Source organism: Mobula birostris, chromosome 6, assembly GCF_030028105.1.
Source record: "Mobula birostris isolate sMobBir1 chromosome 6, sMobBir1.hap1, whole genome shotgun sequence".
Taxonomy (NCBI): Eukaryota; Metazoa; Chordata; class Chondrichthyes; order Myliobatiformes; family Myliobatidae; genus Mobula; species Mobula birostris.
The window spans coordinates 165,161,302-165,187,131 of record NC_092375.1 but is presented as its reverse complement, the minus strand read 5'-3'; the positions used below and the strand labels follow the sequence as shown (position 1 = coordinate 165,187,131).

Below are 25,830 nucleotides of genomic sequence, written 5' to 3'. Positions count from 1 at the left end.
CGCGCCTGTCAATTAACTAGTTTGTCACCGCCCCTTGAATTACTACCCCGCCTGCCCTAAACCCGAGATCTCACGAGAAAAGCTCCGGCAGCGGCCGCCTGGTCTCGTCACGTCACGGCTGCGTCCGCCGTTGCTGCGGAAGGGACTTCCGGTGCGGAGGTGAGAGGTGGGAGCCGGGCGCTCGGAGCCCGTAACCCGTAGCGGAGGCAGCCGCCGGAGGCTTTCCGAGGATGCGATGCTGCTGAGCGGGGGATTCGTGGATGGGGCCGCTGTCGCAGCAACGAGAGCGAGGTCGCAGGCCCGGGTGAGCCTCCCGATGTCCGCTGAGCTCGCGGTGAAGTGAGGCGGAACCGTAAGATGTGAAGATGGAAGGGATCCTGTACAAGTGGACCAATTACCTGACGGGTGAGCGAGGTCCCGGCCCGCTCGCCCCGCATACCTGTCAACGGCAGCCCGGCCGAGCACCCAGCCTCCTCGCCCCTCTGCCGCCTCACCGGGCCCTGTAAAGGGCGATAGGGTAGATAACCGGGACATGGTCAGAGCTGTATTCCGGGGACCATAAATGGACTATTTGTGACTTTTCTTTTAACGGATCTCTTGGTCTTCAGCTCAGGCGATAATATAACTGCCGGTTTCTGCTATAAACTAACATTTACCTCGATTACACTTCCTGTCACCCTGTCTTACGTTAAGGATCCCATTTGTTTTCTCTCAGTTTGTCTGTTTCTTGCTGCAAATCTCTCTCTCACACACTCACACTCAATTTCTTGGGTGCCAGTTTTCAATAACCGTTCCCTACAACGGAGATCTTGTTCCTATGCTCCTCAGCTTTCACCCCATTAGGCTATGCATTCTGTTCATGACTCTTAACTATTTCTGCCAATTATAGTGGGAGTCCATAGTCGGTTGCATCTTTCTTTCTTCCCTCCCTCCTGAAACTTTTCTCTGCGATCTGCCTCTTCTCACCTCTCATGACCATGGAGGAACCCAAACAGTCCATAAAAGTGACGCAGAGATTCATGTGCAGCTTCTCCAACCTGGTCTATTGCACATGTGTGGCCTCCTCTACACTGGCAAGACCATGACAATGGCTGCCTTGAGCTTCATTTCAGCTCCCTTTCCCACTCGTATCCTGCTGACCTCTGGCAAGGTGAGACCAAATGTGAATTAGAAGAACAACACTTTATGTACTGCTTAGGTAGCCTACAACCCAATCTGTTATGAAAACTGAATTTTGCAATTTTGAGGCACTCTGCCACTGTGTTGCTTGATTCCTTTTTATCAGACAACTTGTGTTCTCTTTCCCTTTATTCAGCCTTCACCATTCCTACCTCATTAGCAGAATCCATTACCTTCTTTCCAAGTGTATTTCTTCTCCCTTGGTTCATCTTTCCTCCTCCTCTCCTTGTACCATTCTGTTCAACCCCCACCCCTCATTCTTTTCCACCTTTATCACACCCCCTACCCCTCCTACCTGGCTCCATCTGCCCACACCTAATCTGGTCCCACCTTTCACCTGCCAGTCTTTCTCTTGCTGACTTCTGTATGCTGGCTTTCTCTCCCCTATACCTGATCTCGGTGCCTGTCCTGTGAAACTCAGTGCTTCAAAGAATCACTAGTAATTTTACCTTTCAATTGTTCTTTCTCTTCCTTAGGTTGGCAGCCTCGTTGGTTCATTCTAGATAATGGAATACTTTCTTATTATGATTCCCAGGATGATGTTAACAAAGGTAGCAAAGGGAGTATCAAAATGTCTGTTTGTGAAATTAAAGGCAAGTAGCAAACATTCTTCCTAACTCAAATGAAATTAGTTATACATGGAATTAATTTGACACAGATTTCTTTTTGTATTCTGTAAGGAAAATACTGTTGACATCAAACTAAATTAGGTTTGATTAAGATATTTGTTTAGATTTTAGGTTAGGATATCCAGGCATTTATTTTATTTTCTCAAAGTTCAAAAACTTGTAATGTTAACTTTCTTAAAATTTAGACAACTGGCGTTTTTGTGATTATAAACTTTCCGAAAGAACTTATTTTAAATAGTTGCACTTTTGCTATAGGATCACTTTATTACTTGTTTTTCTTTAAAACCAGTACATCCAACAGATAACACAAGAATGGAACTGATTATTCCCGGAGAACAACATTTCTATGTGAAATCCGTCAATGCTGCTGAACGGCAGAGGTGGTTGGTGGCACTAGGGAGTTCAAAGGCATGTCTTGCAGATACGAGGACTAAAAAGGAAAAAGGTAACACTAAATACAAACAGGACACAAAGGAGATTGAAAGTTACCTGCCTCTACTTTATTTTTGACAAACTTTTATATAAGACCTAACTGAAATTTTCCTTGTTATCTGATGTCATTCATAATTGTCATTGTCTTTCATTACTTAATTTTATTTTGCAAATCTGAGATACTTGGGTATGTGTTGATCGGCAAATGTTAATCAAGTCAACAAACTAATGGCTGTATAATCCATTAAATATGTTGATCAAAAAAGTAAATATAACTATCATAATGTCTTGTTCACAATAGTAAAATGTACAAGTTGCACTGAACTGAAAATAATAAATTTTATAAACTGAATTTGGGTTGCAAATGATAATTAAATTGTCAGACTAATTTTGGTGTTGGTTCTAAAACTATTCTAACTGTTACTTTCTGCTCAAGCTGTATGTGGATGGATTTTGATGATTAAATATGAAATGTTAATCTATTAATGTTTAAATTGTGTATTGTTGTTTGACACCCCCAGAAATCAGTGAAACTAATGAATCTCTCAAAACGAAGATGTCAGAGCTTCGGTTGTATTGTGACTTACTAATGCAGCAAGTTCATACAATACAAGAGTCTGTTAAACAAGGTCAACCAGGTTTGATGCCAACGGCTGAGGTATAGTATCAGAATATATTGTAATGACCTGATCCAATTTTGTGTTTTTTTTTGTGTAATTAATTATAGCTAGTATCCGAACAAGATCTGAAAAAACAAATTATAATGTTTGTGTTCAGTCTGCAAGATTTCTTTGCTTTAACTAGTTTGTCTTAGCGGTTTAGAAAAATGCATTAAAATTTTGCATTGAAACAGACTATTTGCCCTTCACCCAAGAAAAACTTCCTCTTCTATGTATTCACCTTGAACCTATATTCCTTTCTTTATCCATCAAATCTAATCTTGGGTTATAACATCGTTTCTGTCTTTATAAATCCTTTGATTTCTGAAAGTCCTGCTATAGCTGTGTTAACTTTGTAAATTGTGTAGTCTACTATTTAGATGATCAAGGGATCTTTTTTAGGTAATTGATCTCTGCATTTATTTTCCCAAATAAAATAAAATATAGCTTCATAATTGTCAATGTACTAGTTTGAAGCCTGTAAGTTGTATAAAGGAATAGTTCTTTTTGCTGGTTATTATTTGGGTAATCTAATCCCAATTATGTATGTATAACTTGCTGTATACACTTATAAAGTGAAAAAATAACATTTTTGTTTCTCAGAACATGAATGAAGCCTCATCTTTACTCAGTGCCACATGTAATACCTTCATTACAACTCTTGAAGAGTGCATGAAAATAGCCAATGCCAAGTTTAAGCCTGAAATGTTCCAGTTTTCTCACTCTGATCCACTGGTCTCTCCTGTATCACCTTCACCAGTTCAGATGGTTCGGGTATGGTTCTATTAAGAGGAACAAATATAGAGTTACCAATGTTTCTATGTTATTTCTGCTGTCTTTCTTGTGTAATTTTTAATTTTCTTTAATTTTCTTTTTGGTGAATTACATTTGATATAAATTGAACAGTAATTTTAGTTTAATTTAGATGCTTTTCAAGTTGGTAACTTCTTTTTCAATATTGCAGATGAAACGATCAATTAGTCATCCTGGTACTATACTTTATGATGGGTAAGGGAAAGGACTTCTGTTGTTGGTTATAAACGTAAATTATATTTGGTGTTATTAATTGCCCAAAATGTGGAACTTGTTATTGCAGGGAATGGTTGAAACAGATGGTGCATTTGTAATCATGGGGAGGCTGGTCAAACGTACAATTAAGGTTAGAAAAGAATTTGGCTAACAAATTTGGATGAGAAAAGACTGAAAGAGGTTTCTGTGGAGGACAAATGAAGGATGAGTGGTTAAGCCTAGTGGCCTGTTTCCATGTTGTACAACCCATGCCATTGTTTACTGATGAGATTACATGACCTGCCCAGAGGTTCACGTTGCTCTGGAGATATGCAAGATGATGCCTTGGGATCCAGCAGTGGTAGGTTTGCAGGACTATGAATATTTACCTCAAGGATTTGTTGGGGTGAATTAGAAAGAAGGTCAAGAATATGATTGTTGGAGACAGTGGCAGGTACTAAATTTTTTCTGGTGCAGGCACATGGGTAGCTGGTATATCTAGAAAAAGGGTATGCAGAATTTATCAACTCAGTGGTTGACAACCTGTGGTCTACCGACCCCTTGCTTAATAGTATTCATCAGTGGCATAAAAATCATTGGGAACCATGATCTAACTTAATATTTTTATCAGTATGGTCTCTGTTATTGCATGAACAAAATTGCTATAAAATTAATTGCTAAGTTCTAACACATCATCTTACTGTAGTTGTGGTTTGGGTTTTGCGATTATGTCACCAGAGCATTACCTTTTCAGTACCTTGCATCTTGATTTATACATGATTTCATGGTCAGAGTTTGAGTTAAGTTCACGTTTTACCTTTAGCAGGAAACTGGACACGAATTACCAAAAGGAAACTACAATTGCAGCATCACGTCCTGATGTACACAGGAGAATACGGACTTATTCAGATACGGAATCGTACAGTGACAGTGCTCTGGATGATCCAGAAAGTAAGCATTGAATTAGATCCTTCTGAATAATCATGTGTTTTCAATAATCAATTTAATGTAATTTTTAATATAAAATTGTTTAAATTAATAAGGAAATTGAGGCCTTGGGTAAACTGTAGTTTTATTCCAGGCTTTTAAGTGACCCACACTGCCACAAAGTTCCTTGTTTTGATGTTCAATTTTGTTTTATTTTTCTTTTATGAACTGAATTGGGATATTTTTCATCATTGAAGTTAATTATAGTCATAGTCATATAGCCATTGTCATACTTTATTGATCCCGGGGGAAATTGGTTTTCGTTACAGTTGCACCATAAATAATAAATAGTGATAGAACCATAAATAGTTAAATAGTAATATGTAAGTTATGCCAGTAAATTATGAAATAAGTCCAGGACCAGCCTATTGGCTCAGGGTGTCTGACCCTCCAAGGGAGGAGTTCTAAAGTTTGACGGCCACGGGCAGGAATGACTTCCTATGACGCTCAGTGCTGCATCTCGGTGGAATGAGTCTCTGGCTGAATGTACTCCTGTGCCCACCCAGTACATTATGTAGTGGATGGGAGACATTGACCAAGATGGCATGCAGCTTAGACAGCATTCTCTTTTCAGACACGACTGTGAGAGAGTCCAGTTCCATCTCCACAACATCATTGGCCTTACGAATGAGTTTCTTGATTCTATTGGTGTCTGCTACTCTCAGCCTGCTGCCCCAGCACACAACAGCAAACATGATAGCACTGGCCACTACAGACTCGTAGAACATCCTCAGCATTGTCTGGTCATAGTCATAGTCATACTTTATTGATCCCGGGGGAAATTGGTTTTGGTTACAGTTGCACCATAAATAATAAATAGTAATAGAGCCATAAATAGTTAAATAGTAATATGTAAATTATGCCAGTAAATTATGAAATAAGTCCAGGACCAGCCTATCGGCTCAGAGTGTCTGACCCTCCAAGGGAGGAATTGTAAAGTTTGATGGCCACAGGCAGGAATGACTTTTTATGACGATATCAATTGACTTGTGAGCTTTATAATGGAGCAACGATCCAACAGTAGAAATGGCACTGACCAGATTGTTGATTGGGCAACTGAGAGTTCAAATTATGTCTATGATTACTATTGTATGCCATTGTAAAGCCCTATGTATAGTTGTGATATCTTACAGTGCTCTTGACTGGCAGCTCTAGTGATGTGAATTCATTTGCATCCTCTGGGTTTTCTCTCTAGGGTTCAGATGTTCTCACTGCAACTGTGTGGGTTTCCTCTAGGTGTTCTGGTAACCTTCCATATTCCAGAAATGTATAGGTTGTTGGATTAAACTAGTGCTGGAAAATTGTCTGGAATAGGGATGGGGAGTAAGTTGATTGGAATGTGGGAATTAGTATTAATGGGTGCTGGAGAATTGATGTAAACTCAGTGGTTCAAAGGGCCTGTTTCTGTGATCTTCGATCTGCAGCACATTTATCGTAGCTCTGTGTAGAACAAGATTTAAATATTAAGTTGACATTTTTAATGAGTATGGGCTGACGCATAGTTTTTGGAGATAAGTATATTGACCCGATTATTGTGAATTAATTGTTTTAACTCTTACAGAGATTACTCAAATATCTCGCAACTCTTTATTGACTGCAAATGGTGAATTCCCTCCAGTGACCATTCCGGAAGAAAATGCTGCAATCTCAAGGAATAAAACAGAGACAGAAAGTCAATTTGTTGCACTTTCAAGTTGAAAATACAAATTAAAATGGATTTATAATATTGCAACAAAGGGACATGATTTCCTAATTAAATGGCTTTCTCTGCACTTTATGATACTGCATCAAATCAGAAAACTTGACAAGCTTACCTAACCTTATTTCTATGATATATTTTCCGTAAACTACGACTGTATTTTCTACAGTATTGTGTAATAAATCCATTGAGGATCGGTAATCATCTGATTCAAAATTTTGCCATAAGGAGCAACGTGCCATTAAGAGTTAATAGCAACTGTGAAGCTTGAGTGGAAAAGTAAATAGCGCAGACTGTGGGCAGGAGGGATTTGAGGAGCAGTCAATCCCTGGGGCTCACAAAATTCATTGTATGCACCTGTGTATCCTTAGAATTAACATTCTAGAGGAATCGCAGTTAGATGTTTCTGTTTACACCTTTTCTTTGACTTTGTAGTTTGTACGTGATGAATGAAATCTGTTATATACATGAGTGCTGAATACTGTTTGAGGATGAGGGTTGGATTGTGCTTCATCTTTTCTAGTAGCAGCCAATTAGTACTGGTTATACCAGAACTCGTATGTGTAGAAACAGTTTCTGAAGCATAAAGTTAAAACTATTGTGCTCTGCATTACCTTTGAAAGAGAAATGAGTAGATACCATCTATTTCATTTCTGAAGGCAATGAAGCAGGTGTATTTTATATCCAATAAAAATAGATTAATGAAGTAGATCCAGTAACAAAAACTGTAACTGGCAAACTGTAGAAATAAGATACTTTTATAATATGATCATCTGCAACTGAGGTAAAGAGAAGAGATTTTCATTTGAGTTTAGACTTTTTAATCATTTATTTGACCAAGATGGAAAACAAAAGTGTTATTTCCCAGTTGTTTTTAGTTTTATTAGCAGAAATTTAACTGGTTGTGTCATTAGAGATTTCAAAGCTCTTGTATCTCTATCATTTGTGCCATATTTTAGCAGAGATCAGAAATAATGGAAAACTTACAATTTACAATATTCTGACAAAAATGTTATCTGGACTTGGTGCATTTAAAATTGAATATGACCCTGAGAGGATACTTTGGCCAACTTTTCTCAAGAATGTGTAAATAATTTGCATAGTAATTCAATACCAATCAACAGTTGAAATCTCTATTCTGATTTTGTTGGCTTTTATTTATATGTTGGATATGCTGCTAATGTAATTTGCTCTGCACATCCATTTCTTCCAATATAAGCAATATGATTACAAAGAAGGATTGAATTAAATTGCTCTAGCAAATTTAGTGGAAACAATGGTAGTGTATTTAATTCTTCTTTTACCACACATTAAACAAACAGCATTTCAGTATTTTAGATAGACTCCACTCTCCCACATTGCTTTACATGAAAAACATTATTTTGAAGTCTTAATGTGTATTTTTTTTGGTAATGGACAGCATGTCATGAGAATATTGTGAGCAGTTTGCAAAAACTACACCGGATGTGTTAGCACTTCTGGAATACAGGATATCCTTGTCATGACTCAGAGGTGTGCGGGGTACAGCACTTTAATCTCCGGAAACCCATGGTTCTAGTCCAGGAGATCGGCAAACTTGGTTCCATAAACCAGCTGTTAAAGTTTGAAGAGTATTAGGCATGTAAAAACTTCAGCTTACTAGTGAATAATGATACAGGTTAGTGACAAATGTTAATATAAAGTTATTAACCAGGCCACCATTTTTTGTAAATATTAAATGCTGTGAATATTAAGAATTTGCATGCAAAACTTGTAAAATGGACAGCTTTTTATCATCCTGTTCCTTTACAAAACTATCTGTTCAGGCATTTATGCTTAAAATTCATGTCTTTACAGTTTTGCCAATAATTGAGTTTTTTCATTAAGGTTGAATAATGCATCAAAGACTTCAGTTTGTGATTTACCTGATCTCAGCTGAAGCATCAATTATGAAATTGGTACCTTGGGTTATAGGAGAGGAAATCAAGTGAGAATTTTAATTACTAACTGTTATCAACCTTGCCACCCTGTTAGCAAATGTCTGTGAAGACAGAATCAAGCTCTACTGTGTTTTTTATATTCCAGTCAACTCCCATACATACAAAATATGTGTACGAGAGAGAGAGAGAGAGAGCTGTTAATGTCATACAATTAAAAAGGGTCCTTGGATAAATATAAGAATTGAACACAGCTCAGCAGCAAGAATTAAAGCTGACAGAGAAGGAAGAAAACTGATTTATTTGTGTGATAAATATGTAGCACTAAGTTTTATTAGTGATGTTTTACACTGTTAAAATTACAATGAAATAAAACTTCACTTTTGGAATTTTGCTTTTCAGTAATTAACTATAATAGTTTAAAAATGCATTCACCCACTTAAAGAAAACTTCATAATTGTGTGTATTTTAGAGTAAATGTTGAAAATGGTCCTAATTAGGTAATATGTAACCATTTCAGCATGTTGATTCATAATGTCAATGTATAAGATGTGAATTTTAATTGCAATGAATTTAAATACCTATGGGGGAAGAACCTATTCTGACTTGTACTGTCAGGATATCCTTTAGGATTTTCATGTCTGGTTCATTGTGGGAAATAGATTTTTGTTTGTGCCATTTTCTGCTTTTTCTCTATGATAACTCTTATATAAAAAAAATAAACTGAATATAAATTGATCCAGAATGAAATTTAAGTTGTAGTAATATGCAAAACTTCACTCCCATCAGGACCTAATTTTTGCGATTAATTGCTAAACAGATGACTTAATATTATGAAACTTGGGTGTACTCCTGCTGTCATGACAGTCAAATGTGCTAATGCTGATAAACCAATAAATTAAAGCATAATATCTTTATTGATAGATATTTGGAACTTGAAGATATGTCATGCCAATCCAGTCATGGATAAATGTTTGAGCTCTTAATTTCCACTTAGGTGATTTGAGTAGAGGATGGGAAACAATGGAGTACTGACTTTTCTAATAATCTTTTTTGTGCAGTTTTTTAAAAAAAAAGTCAGTGGTGGTCCATAATTTGAATAAATTTACTAATTCATATTATTTGTTTCCTTTTTTAGTATAACTTTTTTTTTAAAAAAAACATATTGATGTTAATATAGAGGAATTTCCTTGGCCAGAATGTGATGAATCTGTGGAATTCAATGCCATGGGCAGTTGTGGAGTCCGAGCCATTGGGTATATTTAAAGTTGAGGTTGATAGGTTCCTGATTAGTAAGGGCATCAAAGGTTATTGGGAGAAGGCAGGAGAATGGGGTTGAGAGGGAAAATAAATTAGCTTTGAACAGTGGAGTAGACTTGATGGGCTGAATGGCTTAATTCTGTTCCCATGTCTGATGGTTTTGTAATTACCATGTTCAATAATTCAGACTTAATTTTATAATCCATGAGTAGTATGAAGATTTTAGAACAAAAATGTATAAGGCCAATTTGTGAAACAAGATTTCAAGAATTACCTTTAATTCTTAGCTTGAAATTGTTTTTCCAAACCATCAATGAATACTTGTCCTGCTGACAGTATAGAATGAATTAGTCATAAATTGGCTCAGATTTTACAGGTAACCTTTTGTCTGTGTGTACTTGTAGTTTTTATTTGAAGTAACAATCTTCTGACCTTGCCTATACTTGCACTACTGAGCCAAATTAAACCTTTCTAGAGGATAATATTTCATTCTGGCAGACACTGTCCACATCATGGTTTCATTATTTATGTTTAACTACACTATGCAACAGGCCATAAGTGCTTGAGGTTTCATTGTTTCCATTTAGAATTCACATGACAATGCAATATCTTGGGTTTTATGGTAAAATGTTCAAGTTTTTCAACCAGGTGCTTACATACTGATGTCTTTGGGAGCAAAAAAAAAATCTCCAGGAAAAACAATTCTAGTCTTTTCAAACATTTAAAATTTTTTGAGAGAATATTAAGTTATAAATTTGAGGCTGCTTATGAAAAAAATTACTCAATGCTTGAAGGTGATCAAATTTTGATGCAAGATTATTCATGGCAGTAGAATGTCCTATGTAGTAGTAGTAGTAGTCATACTTTATTGATCCCGGGAGAAATTAGTTTTCGTTACAGTTGCACCATAAATAATAAATAATCATAGAACCATAAATAGTTAAATAGTAATATGTAAATTATGAAATAAGTCCAGGACCAGCCTATTGGCTCAGGGTGTCTGACCCTCCAAGGGAGGAGTTGTAAAGTTTGATGACCACAGGCAGGAATGACTTCCTATGACGCTCTGTGTTGCATCTCGGTGGAATGAGTCTCTGGCTGAATGTACTCCTGTGCCCACCCAGTACGTTATGTAGTGGATGGGAGACATTGACCAAGATGGCATGCAACTTAGACAGCATCCTCTTTTCAGACACCGCCGTGAGAGAGTCCAGTTCCATCCCCACATCACTGGCCTTTCGAATAAGTTTGTTGATTCTGTTGGTGTCTGCCACCCTCAGCCTGCTGCCCCAGCACACAACAGCAAACATGATTGCACTGGCCACCACAGACTCGTAGAACATCCTCAGCATCGTCTGGCAGATGTTAAAGGACCTCAGTCTCCTCAGGAAATAGAGATGGCTCTGACCCTTCTTGTAGACCAGTCCAGTTTATTGTCAATACGTATCCCCAGGTATTTGTAATCCTCCACCATGTCCACACTGATACCCGGATGAAAACAGGGGTCACCTGTTCCTCAGGTCTACCACCAGCTCCTTAGACTTTTTCTCATTAAGCTGCAGATAATTCTGCTCACACCATGTGACAAAGTTTCCTACAGTAGCCCTGTACTCGACCTCATCCCCCTTGCCGATACATCCAACTATGGCAGAGTCATCTGAAAACTTCTGAAGATGACAAGACTCTGTGCAGTAGTTGAAGTCCGAGGTGTAAATGGTGAAGAGGAAGGGAGACAAGACAGTAAAGGATGGAAAACTGTTTAAAAGTACTGAAAGTGGCTGCACGGATTGATAGGGTGGTTAAGAAGGCACATTAGTCAATTAGTCTAGGCATTGGTCAAGGCTTTTATTAGTCAAGGCATTGAGTTCGAAAGTCAGGAAGTTATGTTGCAGCTTTATAAAAGTCTAGTTAGGCCATATCTGGAGTAATGCACACATTTCTGGTTGCCCCATTATAGAAAGGCTGTTAAGGCTTTGGAGAAAGTGAATATGAGGTTTACCAGGATGCTGCCTGGATTAAAGGGTATGTGTTATAATGAGAGGTTGGACAAACTTGGGTTTTCTCTGGAGTGATGGAGGCTGAGTGGAGATCTGATAGAGGTTTATAAGATATGAGGCATAGATAGAGTAGACGGCATATTGTATTCCCAGGGTTGAATTGTCTAACATCAGAGGCCATGCATTTAAGATGTGAGGGGGTAAGGTCAAGGGAGATGTGAGGGGCAAGGTTTTTTACAGTGGTTGGTACCCGGAATGCACTGTCTGGAGAGGTGGTAGAGCGATACATTAGGGACTTTTAAGAGACATTTTGATAGATACATGAATGTGAGGATATGGACATTGTGTAAGCAGAAGAGATTGGTTGACCATTTTATTACTTATTTACTTGGTTCAGCACAACACTGTAGGTCAAAGGATCTATTCCTGTGCTATGCTCTGATAAAGGATTTGTGAATATTTAACTTGCTCATGTTTTTGTGGTCCCAAACAATAACAAGCACAATTGTTTCTTCCAGCAATTTGGACCAAAAGCACCATTCAGATTATTTTGTTGTTTTGTCTATAGTTAACCCCCCCCCCCAAAAAAAAACTTGTGTTCTATGTATGTACTGTATGAATACTTTAGTACATTAGTTGTTGTGGAGTTGATGTTTCCCTGCTGTGGGTGTTGGTGGGGGCAGGAAGTTATTGTCTCAAACTGTACACAATTTGTTGTGAAACTTTTGGAATTTTCTATCCATACAGGCTTGGTCACAGTGTATTCTAGTTCTTGGGTATCAATATCGTTTGAAGATCCACCCTGGCCCCAACGTATTGATGCAACTATGAAGGCGGCACATCTGTTGCTCTTCCTTAACCATCCTTGTCGGAACATTTAAAAGTTAAATACATTAATGGATTTGGCTAGCTTTGGAAAGGAAGGCAGATTTCCTCTCCTAAAGGGCATTAGAACATTTTTGCAACATTCTGATAACTTTTTGGGTGGCCAAAAAGGTGTATGTTATGAATCAAAGGCATTTAAACATTGATGTTTGGTTCTCGTTTCATAGCTGCAGGACAGTTATACCCAAGTCACTCTGAACATCAATCTTGCTAATTACAAAAACAACCCTATTTTATTCCACTGAAGTTGTGACCCATTTTCCATGCTGCATGCCATTTACTATTAGCATTCAAATAATCTGTCAACTAACACCATAACTAGTTTACCTGGTCAGGCTGACATGTAATTTCAGAGTCACTGATGTGCTTAATTGTAATCCAGCCTTTCAAATTGCTAAGTATGTTACTTTGTTAAAGAAGAAATTAGAGATGTACACAAGAATCTAAGTCTACTTCATTATTTGATAAGATGATTGTCGATCTGATCTGATCTTGGCAAAGCAATTTCCATTGGATGATTAAAAATTACTGGTATTAAGATTATGATTAGCAAATGGATAAACTAGTCAGCATACTTCGCATTAGAGTAATTACAATTGAGTGAAGTACAAAAAATGACAGAAAATGTTTATAGGTGCAGAAAACATGCTTTATTTCACAATCAAATCCAATTTACTTTACTAATTCTCAAGGAGGCCCAATAAAATAAAATAACTACTACTCTAAATAAAGTTACTGCATAGGGCATTAAAATGATGGAACATGTATAATTTTTAATGTGGCTAGTTTCTGTCATGTATGCCCTAAGAACAAATAATATTAAATAAAATTCTACGATTACCACACAAAATCAGCGCACCCAATGAAAAATCTGAACCTCCTTGAGTTGGCGCTACTTCTACATAGGAGTACTTGGTATAGTTTGCTGAAATGAGGGTATGGCCAGGTTAATGAATTATCATTAATACTATCCAAGATGTCACTATGCTAGAAACAGTGCACATGAAATATGGTTATACAAAGTAATGGCCGCTACTACTTTGTATTCATAATTCATAATCTTGTCTGTGTAGAACAGTGATATGACGTAGTCGGTTCACAGGCTAAAGTATTGTGATGTTATTCACAGGAGGGTATTTGTAAATAGCATCACAAAGCTAGCCTTCTAATTCCACGAACTTGTAGGTTGTCTTCAGCAGGGAGCCTCTCCACCTGCTGAGGTATTCTTAGTCATCAACATTCTGTTGAGGCACAAATTTTAGTTTCCAAGTTAAACAAGGTAATCGTCCTATTCAAACTTTCCCCTGTTAACCATCAGTTTCAAAAGTTGCAATGAAAATCTCATGAAACACAAGGTACAAAACTTGCATAACCGTTTAGACCGGCTATATACAGTATGTACATGTCACAGAAAATGGTTAAAAATTCCTAAATCAAATGTGCAGTAATTCTATACTGCACAATCTACCATTTGTTCAGAAATTGTCTAGTCTGGTATAAATGCATGATGTCAAGTCAGGTAAAAAAATAAAATAATATTTACAAGTCAGTGATTCAAATTCATAATAATTACGATATCAGTTTTCAAGTTTAGCTTACAACACAAGTTGTGGGATTCAAATCTTTAAATTGATCTAACTTTAATATTTACAGTGGCAGAATCTGATCCAAATTCATTTGAGAGTCTTAAAGTATAGCGTCCTGCATCATTTTCTTGGACACCTGTAATAATGAGTGTTGTTAAATCATCTGATGTTTCAATGTGGAATCTGCCAGTTTCTGTTTCATCAGAAAGAGGTTTTCCTCCACGTGACCATTTCACCTGAGGCAGGGGATCACCTGAGAAGGCACAGGCGACTGTTAAAACCTTTCCTTTCTCAATTGTGATATCTGATGGTAAAGCTTCAATTTTAGGAGAAGACCCTATTTAAAACAAAAAGAAACAAAAGGTAATTTGTGTCACTGAGCGGCACATTAGATACAATTTACAAAAAAATTCTCAGTACATTAATAATATCACCTTTAATACTACCGCTGATCATTCTGCTAGCACTTGTTTCCAATTGACTCATACTAGCAAGCTCCATAAAAGAGCTGGAGCTTGATGATATTCTTGATTCTTTGAAAGATGACATACTGCTTGAAGACATACTGGCAAACTTAACTTCAGTCATGCTACTGCTAGCCTCTTGTTTGGTCATTTGCATCGCCTTGGAAGAAAAATGTTCTTGCATGCTAGCAGAGGCAGCAGCACCAGTTTCCAAAAGTACCATTTTTGAAGGTTCTTCAATGAGACCTGTAGAGCACAATGTGTCGAGAGCATCACATGATAATAGATCAACGAAAACCATGCAAGTCCGTGCAACCAGTTTAAATATTAAATCATAAAATTACAAGGGAAACTTTGTTCTGCATAGTATTAATGAATTGTCGCAGTTATACACAAAATCAAAATTAGATAATACCAGATGTGATAATTAATTTATTGCAATAACATACCAAGTACAATCAAGGAGGCTGTTGCAGAACACTGTCCATGGAAATTCTTTGCTGTTGCTGTATATTTTCCACTGTCAGAAACTGTTGCACACTTAATCTCTAACGTGTATATGTTTTTCAAACGATTAATTTTTATATTTCTTGAGACTACAATCTGAAATACAGAATAAGTCAAATGATTAACTGGCGCACCAATTATGTGTTGGAGAGCAGGGAAGGTTCAGGCGTAAAACGGAGACACTGCCTAGCAGAGCAGTCATCAACAGAGTGGTCTGAGTCAGAGTGGTAGGGCTTTGACTCATTTGGGCTTCGGTGAGGTAAGTGGGTAAGTGGACTTAGTTTTTTCCTTGCATTTTTTGATGAGTAGAGAGCATGTCTTTAGGGTTAGTACTTTGCTCTGGGTGTCGGATGTTGGAATCCTGGGAAACTTCCAGTCTCCCAGATGGCCACATCTGCGCTGGGTGCACCGAGATGCAGCTCCAGAGAGACCGTGTTAGGGATCTGGAACTGTGGGTTGATGACCTACAGCTTAGGGAAGGTGAGCAGGAGATGGAGAGGAGCTACAGGGAGCTAAGTCACCCTGAGGCTACAGGAATTAGATAAATGGGTGACTGTCAGAGAAGGGAAGGGAAGAGCTCAGATAGTAGAGAGGCAATCCCCCTCAGTAATCATTAACTCATTTTGGATGCTGTTGAGGGGGGTGACCTGACTGAGGACATCCACGGCAATCGGATCTCTGGCACTGAGCCTGGTACCGTGGTGCAGAAGGGAGAGAAGAAGATGAGGAATGTGGGAGTCATAGGGGATCCCATAGTAAGAGGAACAGACAGGAGGTTCTGTCAGCCTGATAGAGATACCTGCATAGTGTATTGCCTGCCAGGTGCCAGGGTATGGGATGTCTCGGATTGGGTGCACAGTATTCTGAAGAGAGAGGGTGAACAGTCAGAAGTCTTGGTACACGTTGGTACCAATGACATAGGTAGAAAAAGGGAGGAGGTCCTGAAGAGAGAGTTCAGGGAGAGGTAGGAAGATGAAAAGCAGGACCTCCAGGGTAGTAATCTCAGGATTGCTGCCTGTGCCACATGCTGATGAATGCAAGAATAGTATGATCAGGCATTTTAATGTGTGGCTGAGAGACAGGTGTAGGGGGCAGGGCTTCAGGTTCCTGGATCACTAGGGCCTCTTCTGGGGGAGGTCTTGCAAGACCATGGATCTGCACCTGGAAAGTCTTCACTCTCCAGGGCGCAGGCCTGGGCAAGGTTGTATGGAAGACCAGCAGTTGCCCATGCTGCAAGTCTCCCCTCTCCACGACACCAATGTTGTCCAAGGGAAGGGCAATAGGACCCATACAGCTTGGCACCAATGTCGTCGCAGAGCAATGTGTGATTAAGTGCCTTGCTCAAGGACACAACACATTCCCTTGGCTGGGGTTCAAACTCATGACCTTCAGGTAGCTAGTCCAATGCCTTAACCACTTGGCCACGTGCTCACACTTGGGGAGGTACGACCTGTACAAAAAGGACAGGTTACGCCTGAACCCAAAGGGGTCCAATATCTTAGCAGGAAGGTTTAATAGAACTGTTAGCGAGGATTTAAACTAATTTGGCGGGGGGATGGGAACCGGAGTGATAGGGCTGAGGAAGGGGAAAACAGAAATAAGCCAAACATAGCGTACAACAGAGATGACAGAAAGGACAGGCAGGAGATGAGGCATAATCACAACCAGTGGGACGTTTTACAAGGTAATAGAGGCGTGGTGCAGTTAAAACAGAAAGCAACAAGTACTGGACTGAAAGTGTTACATTTGAATGCACGCAGCATAAGAAATAAAATGGACAATCTTGAAATTCAGCTACGGATTGACAAGTATGATGTTGTGGCCATCTCTGAAACTTGACGAAGGGATGAGTGCCATTGGGAGCTGAACGTCCAAGGATATAACGTGTATCAGAAAGATAGGTTAGTAGGCAGAGGAGGTATTGTGGCACTGTGTACAAGAAATAATATTAAATCATTAGAAAGGGATGACATAGGATCAAAAGGTGTAGAGTCTCTATGGGTTGAGTTAAGAAATGGCAAGGGTAAAAGGACCCCAATGGCAGTTGTATCCAGGCCTCCAAACAGCAGCCGGGATGTGGATTACAAATTACAGCAGGAGATAGAAAAGGTGTGTCAGAAGGGCAATGTCATGATAATTGTTGGGGATTTTACGTGCAAGTGGATTGGGAAAACCAGGTCAGAACTGGACCTCAAGCGAGAGAATTTGTAGAATGTCTAAGGGATGGCTTTTTAGAATGGCTTGTTGTTGAGCTCACTAGGGGATCGGCTGTGCTAGATTGGGTGTTGTGCAATGAACCGGAGAGTTCAAGGTTAAGGAGCCCTTGGGAAACAATGATCACAATACGATTGAGTTCACTTTGAAATTTGAGAAGGAGAAACTAAATTCCAATGTGTCAGTATTTCAGTGGAATAAAGGAAATTACAATGGCATGAGAGGGGTACTGGCCAAAGTTGGCTGGAAAGGGACACCAGCAGGAAGGACAGCAGAGCAGCAATGGCTGGAGTTTCTGCGAAAAATGAGGAAGTGCAAGACAAATATATTCCAAATAAGAAGAAATTTTCAAATGGAAGAAGGACACTACTGTGACTGACAAGTGAAGTCAGTGCCAAAGTAAAAGCAACAGACAGGGCATACAAGGAAACCAAATCTAGTGGGAATACAGAGCTTTTAAAAACTTGCAGAAGGAAACTAAGAAGGTCATCAGGAAGGAAAAGATGAATTATGAAAGGAAGCTGGCGACTAATATCAAAGAAGTTACTAAAAGCTTTTAGAAGTATATAAAGGGTAAAAAAGAGTTGGGGGTAGATATAGGACCAATAAAAAATGATGCTGGAAATATTGTAATGAGAGACACAGAGATGGTACAGTGGAAGACATTTGTGCTACACCGGACATTCAAGAGTGTCAGGGAAGTGAAGTATGTGCAGTGAAAATTATGACTAAGGCGGTGCTCAGGAAGCTTAATGGTCTGAGAGTGGATAAATCTTCTGGACCTGATGGAATGCACCCTCAGGTTTTGAAGGAAGTAGCTGGAGAGATTGCAGAGGCATTAACAATGATCTTTCAAGAATCGCTAGGTTCTGACGTTGTACCGGATGACTGGAAAATTGCAAATGTTACTCCGCTATTTAAGAAGGGCGGCAGGCAGCAGAAAGGAAACTACAGACCTATTAGCCTGACATCAGTGGTTGGAAATTGTTGGAATCAATTGTTAGAGATGAGATTACAGAGCACCTGGAGGTACGTGACAAGATAGGCCAAAGCCAGCATGGTTTCCTGAAAGGAAAATCCTGCCTCACTAACCTACTGCAATTTTTTGAGGAAATTGCAAGCAGACAAAGGAGATACAGTAGATGTGGTATACTTGGATTTTCAGAAGGCCTTTGACAAGGTGCCATACGTGAGGCTGTTTAACAAGATAAGAGCCCATGGATTTACAGGGAAGTTACTAGTATGGGTGGAGCATTGGCTGATCGGCAGAAAACAGAGTGGGAATAAAAGGATCCTGATCTGGCTGGCTGCCGAATACCAGTGGAGTTCCACATGGATCATTGTTGGGACTGCTGCTTTTTACAATGTATGTCAATGATTTGGACTATGGGATTAATGAATTTGTGGCTAAATTTACTGATGATACAAAGATAGGTGGAGGAGCAGGCAGTGTTGAGGAAACAGAGAACCTGCAGAGAGACTTAGATAGTTTAGGGGAATGGGTAAAGAAGTGGTAAATGAAATACAATGTTGGGAAGTGTATGGTCATGCACTTTGGTGGAAGAAATAAATGGGCAGACTATTATTTAGATGGGAGAGAATTCAAAATGCAGAGATGCAAAGGGACTTGACTTGGAAGTCCTTGTGCAGGAACCTCTAAAGGTATCCTGGTTGAGTCAGTGGTGAAGAAGGTGAATGCAATGTTGGCATTCATTTCTAGAGGTATAGAATATAAGAGCAGGAATGTGATGTTGAGGCTCTATAAAGCACTCATGAGACCACATTTGGAGCATTGTGCACAGTCTTGGGCTCCTTATTTTAGGAAGGATATATTGACATTAGGGACCCGGCTGGTGGTGTAGTGGCATCAGTGCCATTGGAGAGGGTTCAGAGAAGATTCACAAGAATGATTCCAGGAATGAAAGGGTTACTGTATGAGGAACATCTGGCAGCTCTTGGGCTGTATTCCCTGAAGATCAGGAGAATGAGGGGGGAATCTCATAGAAATATTCCGAATGTTAAAAGGCTTGAACAGGTTTGATATAGCAAAGTTATTTCTCATGGTAGGGGAGTCTAGGACAAGAGGGCACGGCTTCAGGATTGAAGGACATCCGTTTCAGACAGAGATGCGGAGAAATTGCTTTAGTCAGATGGTCGTAAATCTGTGGAATTTGTTGCCACGAGTGGCTGTGAAGGCCAAGTCATTGGGTGCATTTATGGCAAAGATAGGTAGCTTCTTGATTAGCCAGGGCATCAAAAGGTACGGGGAGAAGGCAGAGGAGTGGGGATGACTGGAAGAATTGGATCAGCCCACGAGTGAATTGCGGAGCAGACTTGATGGGTCGAATGGCCTACGTCTGCTCCTAAATCTTATGGTCTTATGAATAATTGGATTAATGAACATAAACTTTAAATTAATTTATTACTTACAGGTTGGTTGTTTTTCAGCCATTCAACTTCTGGAGTAGGATCTCCTGATATCTCACAAGTAAATGTCACATTTTGCCCTTCATTGACATTTTGGGATTTGGGCTGCATAATGAACTTTGGGGCATTTGATTCTTTTTGCTTAATTGTTAAATCAAACTGACATTTAACTATTCCATGCTCAGTTTTTGCTTCACAGGTGATCGTGCCTTCATCTTTGAAACCAATGGTTTTGATAGTTAAAGTGTGGTCTCTTCCAGACACGCCATATTGATAGTCTTCCGAATTAGCAAGCTTATTACCATTCGCAATCCATTTCACATTGGAAGCGCTTGGTATGTTGGCTTTAAGTACAGCCTTTTGACCTTCAGTTGCTGTAATTTGTACACGTGTGGCTGTAATCTCTGTGGATGATGTTTTAAATTCTTTTTTCACAATTTGTTCCTGAACTACTTCGTTTTTTCCATATGATTTTGCTACAGCTTTTTTCTCAGTAGCTGTTTTTGATTCAGCTAACTTGGTCACCTTGTTGAAAATGTTTTTGAAAGCTTGACCAACAAAAGAAAAGGTTGTTTTGGAAACACCACCTTCACCAGTGATTTCACAAGTATATTCCCCTTCGTCAGTTTCATTAATTCCATGGATACTTAAGGTGTAGACACCATCAGCAGTATATTTCAATTTGTAGTGACTGTTTTCTCTTATTTTACATCCATCCTTAAACCAAGTTAATTCTTTCACATTCAGAGCTGTGCTTTCAACGGCACATGTCAGCTTTACAGAACCGTCGTCAGAAACTTCGGCTTTCAAACCTTGAGAGATCTTAGGTGGAGCAATTGCAGGAATACGTACAGACTTATCTTTTGAAAAGGAAGTTAATGGTTCTGGTGATTTAGAAGGTTTCATTGCCTCTGAAGACTTTAAATGAGGTTCAGGAGACTTTACCATTGGATGTGCCACAACACCCAGTTCCTTTACTCCAGCTTTTCGGATAGTCAGAGTAAAGTATGCTTCTTGCTTTCCTTCAGAATTTTCTACTACCACTGTATAGCTTCCTTCATCAGATGATTGAACTGATGTAATTGTAAACGTAGAATTAAATTGCGTTGTAACAATGAGTGAACGTTTAGAAGAAGTAATTACTCTTCCGGCATGCATCCATGTCACAGTGGGTGTTGGCTCACCATCGATGTCACAGGAAAATCTGACAGACTCTCCCTCTGCCACCGTAACTGATTGTGGTTTTGTTAGTATTTTGGCAGGAAGAGTTCGTCTAGATGCACGAACTGCCCTTTCCTTTGAAGTATAGAGCCCAGAGCTGACTGACTCTCTGACTTCTGATTCCTCTCTTTTAGATTCTTTTACCTCTTCAAGTTCAGCAGTTTTCCTAATTGTAGATATTTGGTAAAAATCAGTTCTTGTCAGTTCAGGTACAAGCGATTTTGGTGCTTCCTCATCTTTACGGCGAGACAAGTAGGTAAAGTAGTCACCACCTGTGATATCCAATGTTGCATAGTCAGAGGCCTCTCCTTTGTAATTGGAACAAACAACACGATAGGTTCCACTATCTTCAACTTGGCAATCCCGAATTTCCAGTGTTAGGACACCAGTCATATCAGTAAAATGATACTTATCACCCTCTTGAATTTCTTTACCATTGTGGTACCAACTAACTTCAGCTCCTGGTTTGGACAGAATATTTAATGTAAATCTTGTATTTTGTCCACACGGGATGCGGTGAGAACGCATTCTCAAAGTTATTCGTGGACCATGGTCAAGGCTGAAAGGCTCTTGAGTAATAACTTCATATTTCCCTTCTGATGTCCTTTTAGATTTTAAAGCAGTTTTCATTGACTCATATCGTGAAAATATGTCAAATCTAGCAGTCCTTTCAAAGCGAGAAAGTGAGCTCTCCCTAGACACTGGACTGGGTGACCTAGGACGGGTTCTCTCAGGTGTGGGTGATCGTCTTTCTAAACCTTCACTTTCAAGTTCTGTAGGACGTGGTCGAGATCTGATCAGCTCAGAAACAGGTCGCATCAATTCAATGTAAGTTGGGGAGAGTGATCTTCTCCTCCTAAGAAGCCTTGAGACAGGTGGGGATTCTCTAGGGACATATTCCTTAATCTCCATGGCTGCTGCTTCTTCTTCTTCTTCTTCTGATCTTGTTACAAATATCTTTCTTTCTCGTCTGCTTTTGATCCTTGCTTTTTCCTCATGCTCCATGTACTCAAGTTCTTTTTGATAGGCAGACAGTCTCTGCGCTGTAGCAACTGATCGAAGGAGCTCTTCATCTTCCTTGTCTTCCATTATTCTTTGTCTTTGCTTTGGGGGTTTATAAACAACTTTGTCATGCCGTTGCCTGAGGTCTATAAAGCTTGGACCAGCTTCATATTTGGAAGGGATATAATATTTCTGGTAGCCAGCATATTTTTCCTTCTCTTGCGCCGTAGTTAATTGTGTCCTTTGCTGAAGAGCGGATAATTCAAAACGAGGAGGGCTACGGCTTGGAGGTGACGCAGAAAATCCCAGTTCAAGCTCATCCTCAAGACGTAGTCTTTCCTCTTCTATTCTTTTCATTGAAAGATAGTCATCAACAGGTAAAAGTAAGTCCTCATCTGACAAATCACCAAGTGATCGCCTTCTTGGTCTGTAATAAATTTCATACTCAGGGGATGGGGTGCGCCTTCGAGCTGGTCTAACAGTTTCCAGATCATCTTGTGATAGTTTTGGAATTCGCCATTTGGGCTTATACTGATCAGTAAAGCGTGGCAATGGCATAACATAAAACTGCTCCCATCTTGAAAGACGAATTCGTTTTGGTCGTTTTGTTACAATTCTTTCCAATGGTGCTGGCATTTCATATTGATCTCGTAATTTCCTATACCATTTCATGTCTGATAATGGCACAAACTGTTTGATATCTTGATTTTCTTCAGTTACTCCTGCTTCATGAACACGAGGTTCTGGAATATCATAAGGCATTCGAAGTTTCTTTTCTTCTTTTTTCTTTACGACCTCTGAAATTTCATATTCACCTTTGACGTTCTTGGTACTGACTGCTGGTTTGTACATTATTGCAGCTTCTTGCAGAGCTTGTTTTGCTACAGCTGTCAATGGAACAGCTTCAACATTTGCAAGTATTTCCGCCATTCTTATGGTTTTGTCAATTTGTTTCTGAACATGCTGCTGCCGTTCCTCCTCACTCCTATATTGACGTTTGACATACGTCATGCGTTCAACTTTTAGATATGCTTGGCAACTTGCAGACCCAGCACTGTTGGTAGCAGTAACTCTGTAAATGCCAGAGTCCTCTGGTAAAGTATCCCTTATATGCAAAACATAATAGTCCAGACCTTCATGTACAATTTCAATATTTGGACCTAATGCCAAAGTTTGTCCATCTTTCTCCCATTTCAGAACGGGCACTGGAGTGCCAGACACTCTGCATTCAAAGCGAATGCTCTGACCTTCCATACATTCTGCATTTGCCAATAAACGTTTAAACATTGGTCTCAAAGTGCTGTCTGCTGCAGGGGGATGAGGTACAACAGTTAGTTTGGCTTTGCAGCTATCTTCACCATATCTATTGCGAGCTACAACTGTGTATTCAGCATCATCATCAGTCGTTAACTTGTGAATGATCAGTTGATAGAGACCTTTATCTGACATGAAAGTATATTTTGTCTCATTTTCATCAGGCTTAATCTTTTGTCCAGATTTCAACCAGGTTACTCTTGGTTCAGGGTGAACAGTTATAGTAACACCAAATCTGACATCTTCTCCAGTGTACGCAGTTCGGTTGTACAAAGGTAAAGTAAATTCTGGTGGCCTTTCAAGGAGTCTCATAGCATCCACCTTGCGCTTTACTCTCTTTACTGTACGTTGCATAAAGTATTTACGAATATCTCTTACACCACTCACAAATAATTCAGCATAGGAACTATCTTCACCATAGTCATTTACTACTTTACACCTGTAAGTACCATCATCAGTTTTGTTTATATCTTTAACATATATTGTCGCCAAACCATCTTGATAGGTAATTTCATATTTGTCACTGGACTCAAGTTGCCTGACACCAAAGTACCAGGTGACTTCAGTAGATTGATCATAGTTTTCTATTCTGCAGGAATATTTAACATGACCGCCTTCTTCAGCAGAAGCATGCATAATCTGTCCAGCAAGTGGACCAATTTCAATAGAAGATATTTTAGCTTTAGCAACTGTAACTCCCCTTTGAGCTCTAACAGCTCCACCAAAAGAAATTCGAGCAACAGAAACAACATAGTTCATTTCCTTCTTTATTAGGGTGTGATAGTATCTTCTGTGTCTCAAAGTCTTAATTACTTTGGTGCTCATCTTTTCTGTCTTCTGTTTCAGCCATGGATGTTCAAGAGCTTCAGCAGCTGTCATCCGAGCCTTCCGTTCTTTGACTAACAGGCGATCAATGAAGTCAAGAGCTTCTGTGGTGATGTCCTTGAAAGCTTCATCCTCAAAACTGTACTCTGCTCTAATAATGTTATCAATAACTTGTTGGTTTGTTTCGGCAATAAATGGATTGAGACCGCTAAGTAGTACATACACAAGTGTACCTACTGACCACATGTCTGTAGCTGCATTGACCACATCATGCTGATGTAGTTCAGGTGCTGCGTACTCAGAAGCAGTGAACTGTATCCTAATGTGGTCACCTGGCGTGAGTGGTCTGGCCTGTCCAAGTTCAATAATCTTAACTAAAGAGCTCTTCCTTGTGGTGTAGATTATATTCTCTGGCTTGATGTCAAAATGACCTATATTCTGACTATGTAGAAATTCCAATGCTTCACAAATTTGGCGAGTGTAGATAATGACTTCCCTTTCAGTTAGTTCAAAATTAGTTGTATTAATGCGCTCAAAGATGTCAAGACCTGAAATAAACTCAAATATCATGACTAATTCTTCAAGGCTCTCAAATGATTCATGTAGACAAAGGATATTTTTGTGACGAGCAATATTGAGAATGTCAATCTCTTTCTTCACCAATACCTGATCAGCACCTTTTATTTTCACAAACTTCGCCATGTATGTTTTCTTGCTCGTGTTTTGAATACAACGATGAACAATACTAAATTGTCCACGTCCTAGCTCTTCAGCAAATGTGTAGCGGGTATGAAGTTCTTTAATAGTGGAATGATCAGCTTTGCCCTTAGTAACTGTCATTGATTCATCAACCTCTTCATCATAGTTCAGAACTCTTGTCTTATCTTCTTTTGTGACTATTGGATCAGTTGGCTCTGATGGCTGGCTCTGTCCAAACTTGTTTTCAGCAATCACACGGAATTGGTAGCTAGTCTTTCCAAAGAGATTGACCACGGTGTAATGTGTATCGCGTGACTGTGCTACACGAATCCACATCTCTGCTGTTGTTGCGCATTTCTCAATAATGTAGTTAATTACTTTACTTCCACCGTCATTAGCTGGAGGATTCCACGTTAAAACAACAGAATCGCGTGTAATGTCACTGACTTGAAGTCCTCTTGGCATGTCAGGTACATCTGCTACATCCAGTTCAACTGTTTTTTGATCTATGCCAAATCTGTTCTTTGCACACACAACATAGAAACCAGCATCTTTTATGTCAACTCCATTAGGGAACACCAGAGATGTAAAAGATCTAGTCACAATTACTTGATAGTGACCATTATTATCAATGAGATCTTGTCCCTTCTGCCATGTAATTACTGGATCAGGTCTTCCACTGAAAGGAATTTTGATGCTTACAATTTCACCGCGGAGAGCATGAACTGCACCCATGCCTTCCAGATGTTTGGGTAATTGAATCTCGGCAGGAACTAAAAACAAAAAGAAAATTTTAAATGTAGATACTGAAAGGTAGAAAGTGAATGTAAAACTGTGAACTTAATGTGGCCGAAATTAATCTTGGACAGCAGTGCAAAACTAGGAGCAGTGAAATGAAAGCCTATTTTTTACAACCATGT

General features: G+C 39.2%; 2 protein-coding genes across 4 annotated transcripts in view; one reads left to right on the top strand and one right to left on the bottom strand.

Annotated features, from left to right (window-relative positions):
- Positions 1-64: 64 nt before the first annotated feature.
- Positions 65-9,247, top strand: plekha3 (pleckstrin homology domain containing, family A (phosphoinositide binding specific) member 3). 3 transcript variants are annotated; one of them, XM_072261781.1, is made up of 8 exons: positions 65-304; positions 1,656-1,772; positions 2,098-2,253; positions 2,762-2,898; positions 3,503-3,673; positions 3,864-3,907; positions 4,731-4,858; positions 6,456-9,247. In XM_072261781.1, exons 2-8 carry the CDS (start codon positions 1,751-1,753, stop codon positions 6,590-6,592), a joined length of 795 nt encoding a protein of 264 aa, XP_072117882.1. In that variant the 5' UTR covers positions 65-304; positions 1,656-1,750; the 3' UTR covers positions 6,593-9,247. The 3 variants fall into 3 exon arrangements, with proteins under 3 accessions (XP_072117882.1, XP_072117881.1, XP_072117883.1); XM_072261780.1 differs by having other exon boundaries at positions 65-405; XM_072261782.1 differs by lacking the exon at positions 65-304 and adding an exon at positions 422-1,150.
- Positions 9,248-13,278: 4,031 nt separating this feature from the next.
- ttn.2 (titin, tandem duplicate 2) overlaps positions 13,279-25,830 on the bottom strand; it is a 391,135-nt gene continuing 378,583 nt past the window's right edge. Inside the window, exons 277-280 of the mRNA XM_072261778.1 lie at positions 19,853-25,683; positions 15,151-15,304; positions 14,672-14,947; positions 13,279-14,574 (exon numbers count right to left, since the gene is read on the bottom strand). Coding sequence (XP_072117879.1) covers positions 14,276-14,574; positions 14,672-14,947; positions 15,151-15,304; positions 19,853-25,683 — 6,560 coding nt within the window. The 3' untranslated portion in view covers positions 13,279-14,275. The remainder of the gene's footprint in view (positions 14,575-14,671; positions 14,948-15,150; positions 15,305-19,852; positions 25,684-25,830) is intronic.

Excerpts from the sequence above, each read along its gene's own strand:
- plekha3 (XM_072261780.1), top strand. The coding sequence starts at position 366 with ATGGAAGGGATCCTGTACAAGTGGACCAATTACCTGACGG. Across the intron at positions 406-1,655 it reads GTGGACCAATTACCTGACGG|GTTGGCAGCCTCGTTGGTTC; the intron begins GTGAGCGAGGTC and ends TCTCTTCCTTAG. Across the intron at positions 3,674-3,863 it reads CACCAGTTCAGATGGTTCGG|ATGAAACGATCAATTAGTCA; the intron begins GTATGGTTCTAT and ends TCAATATTGCAG.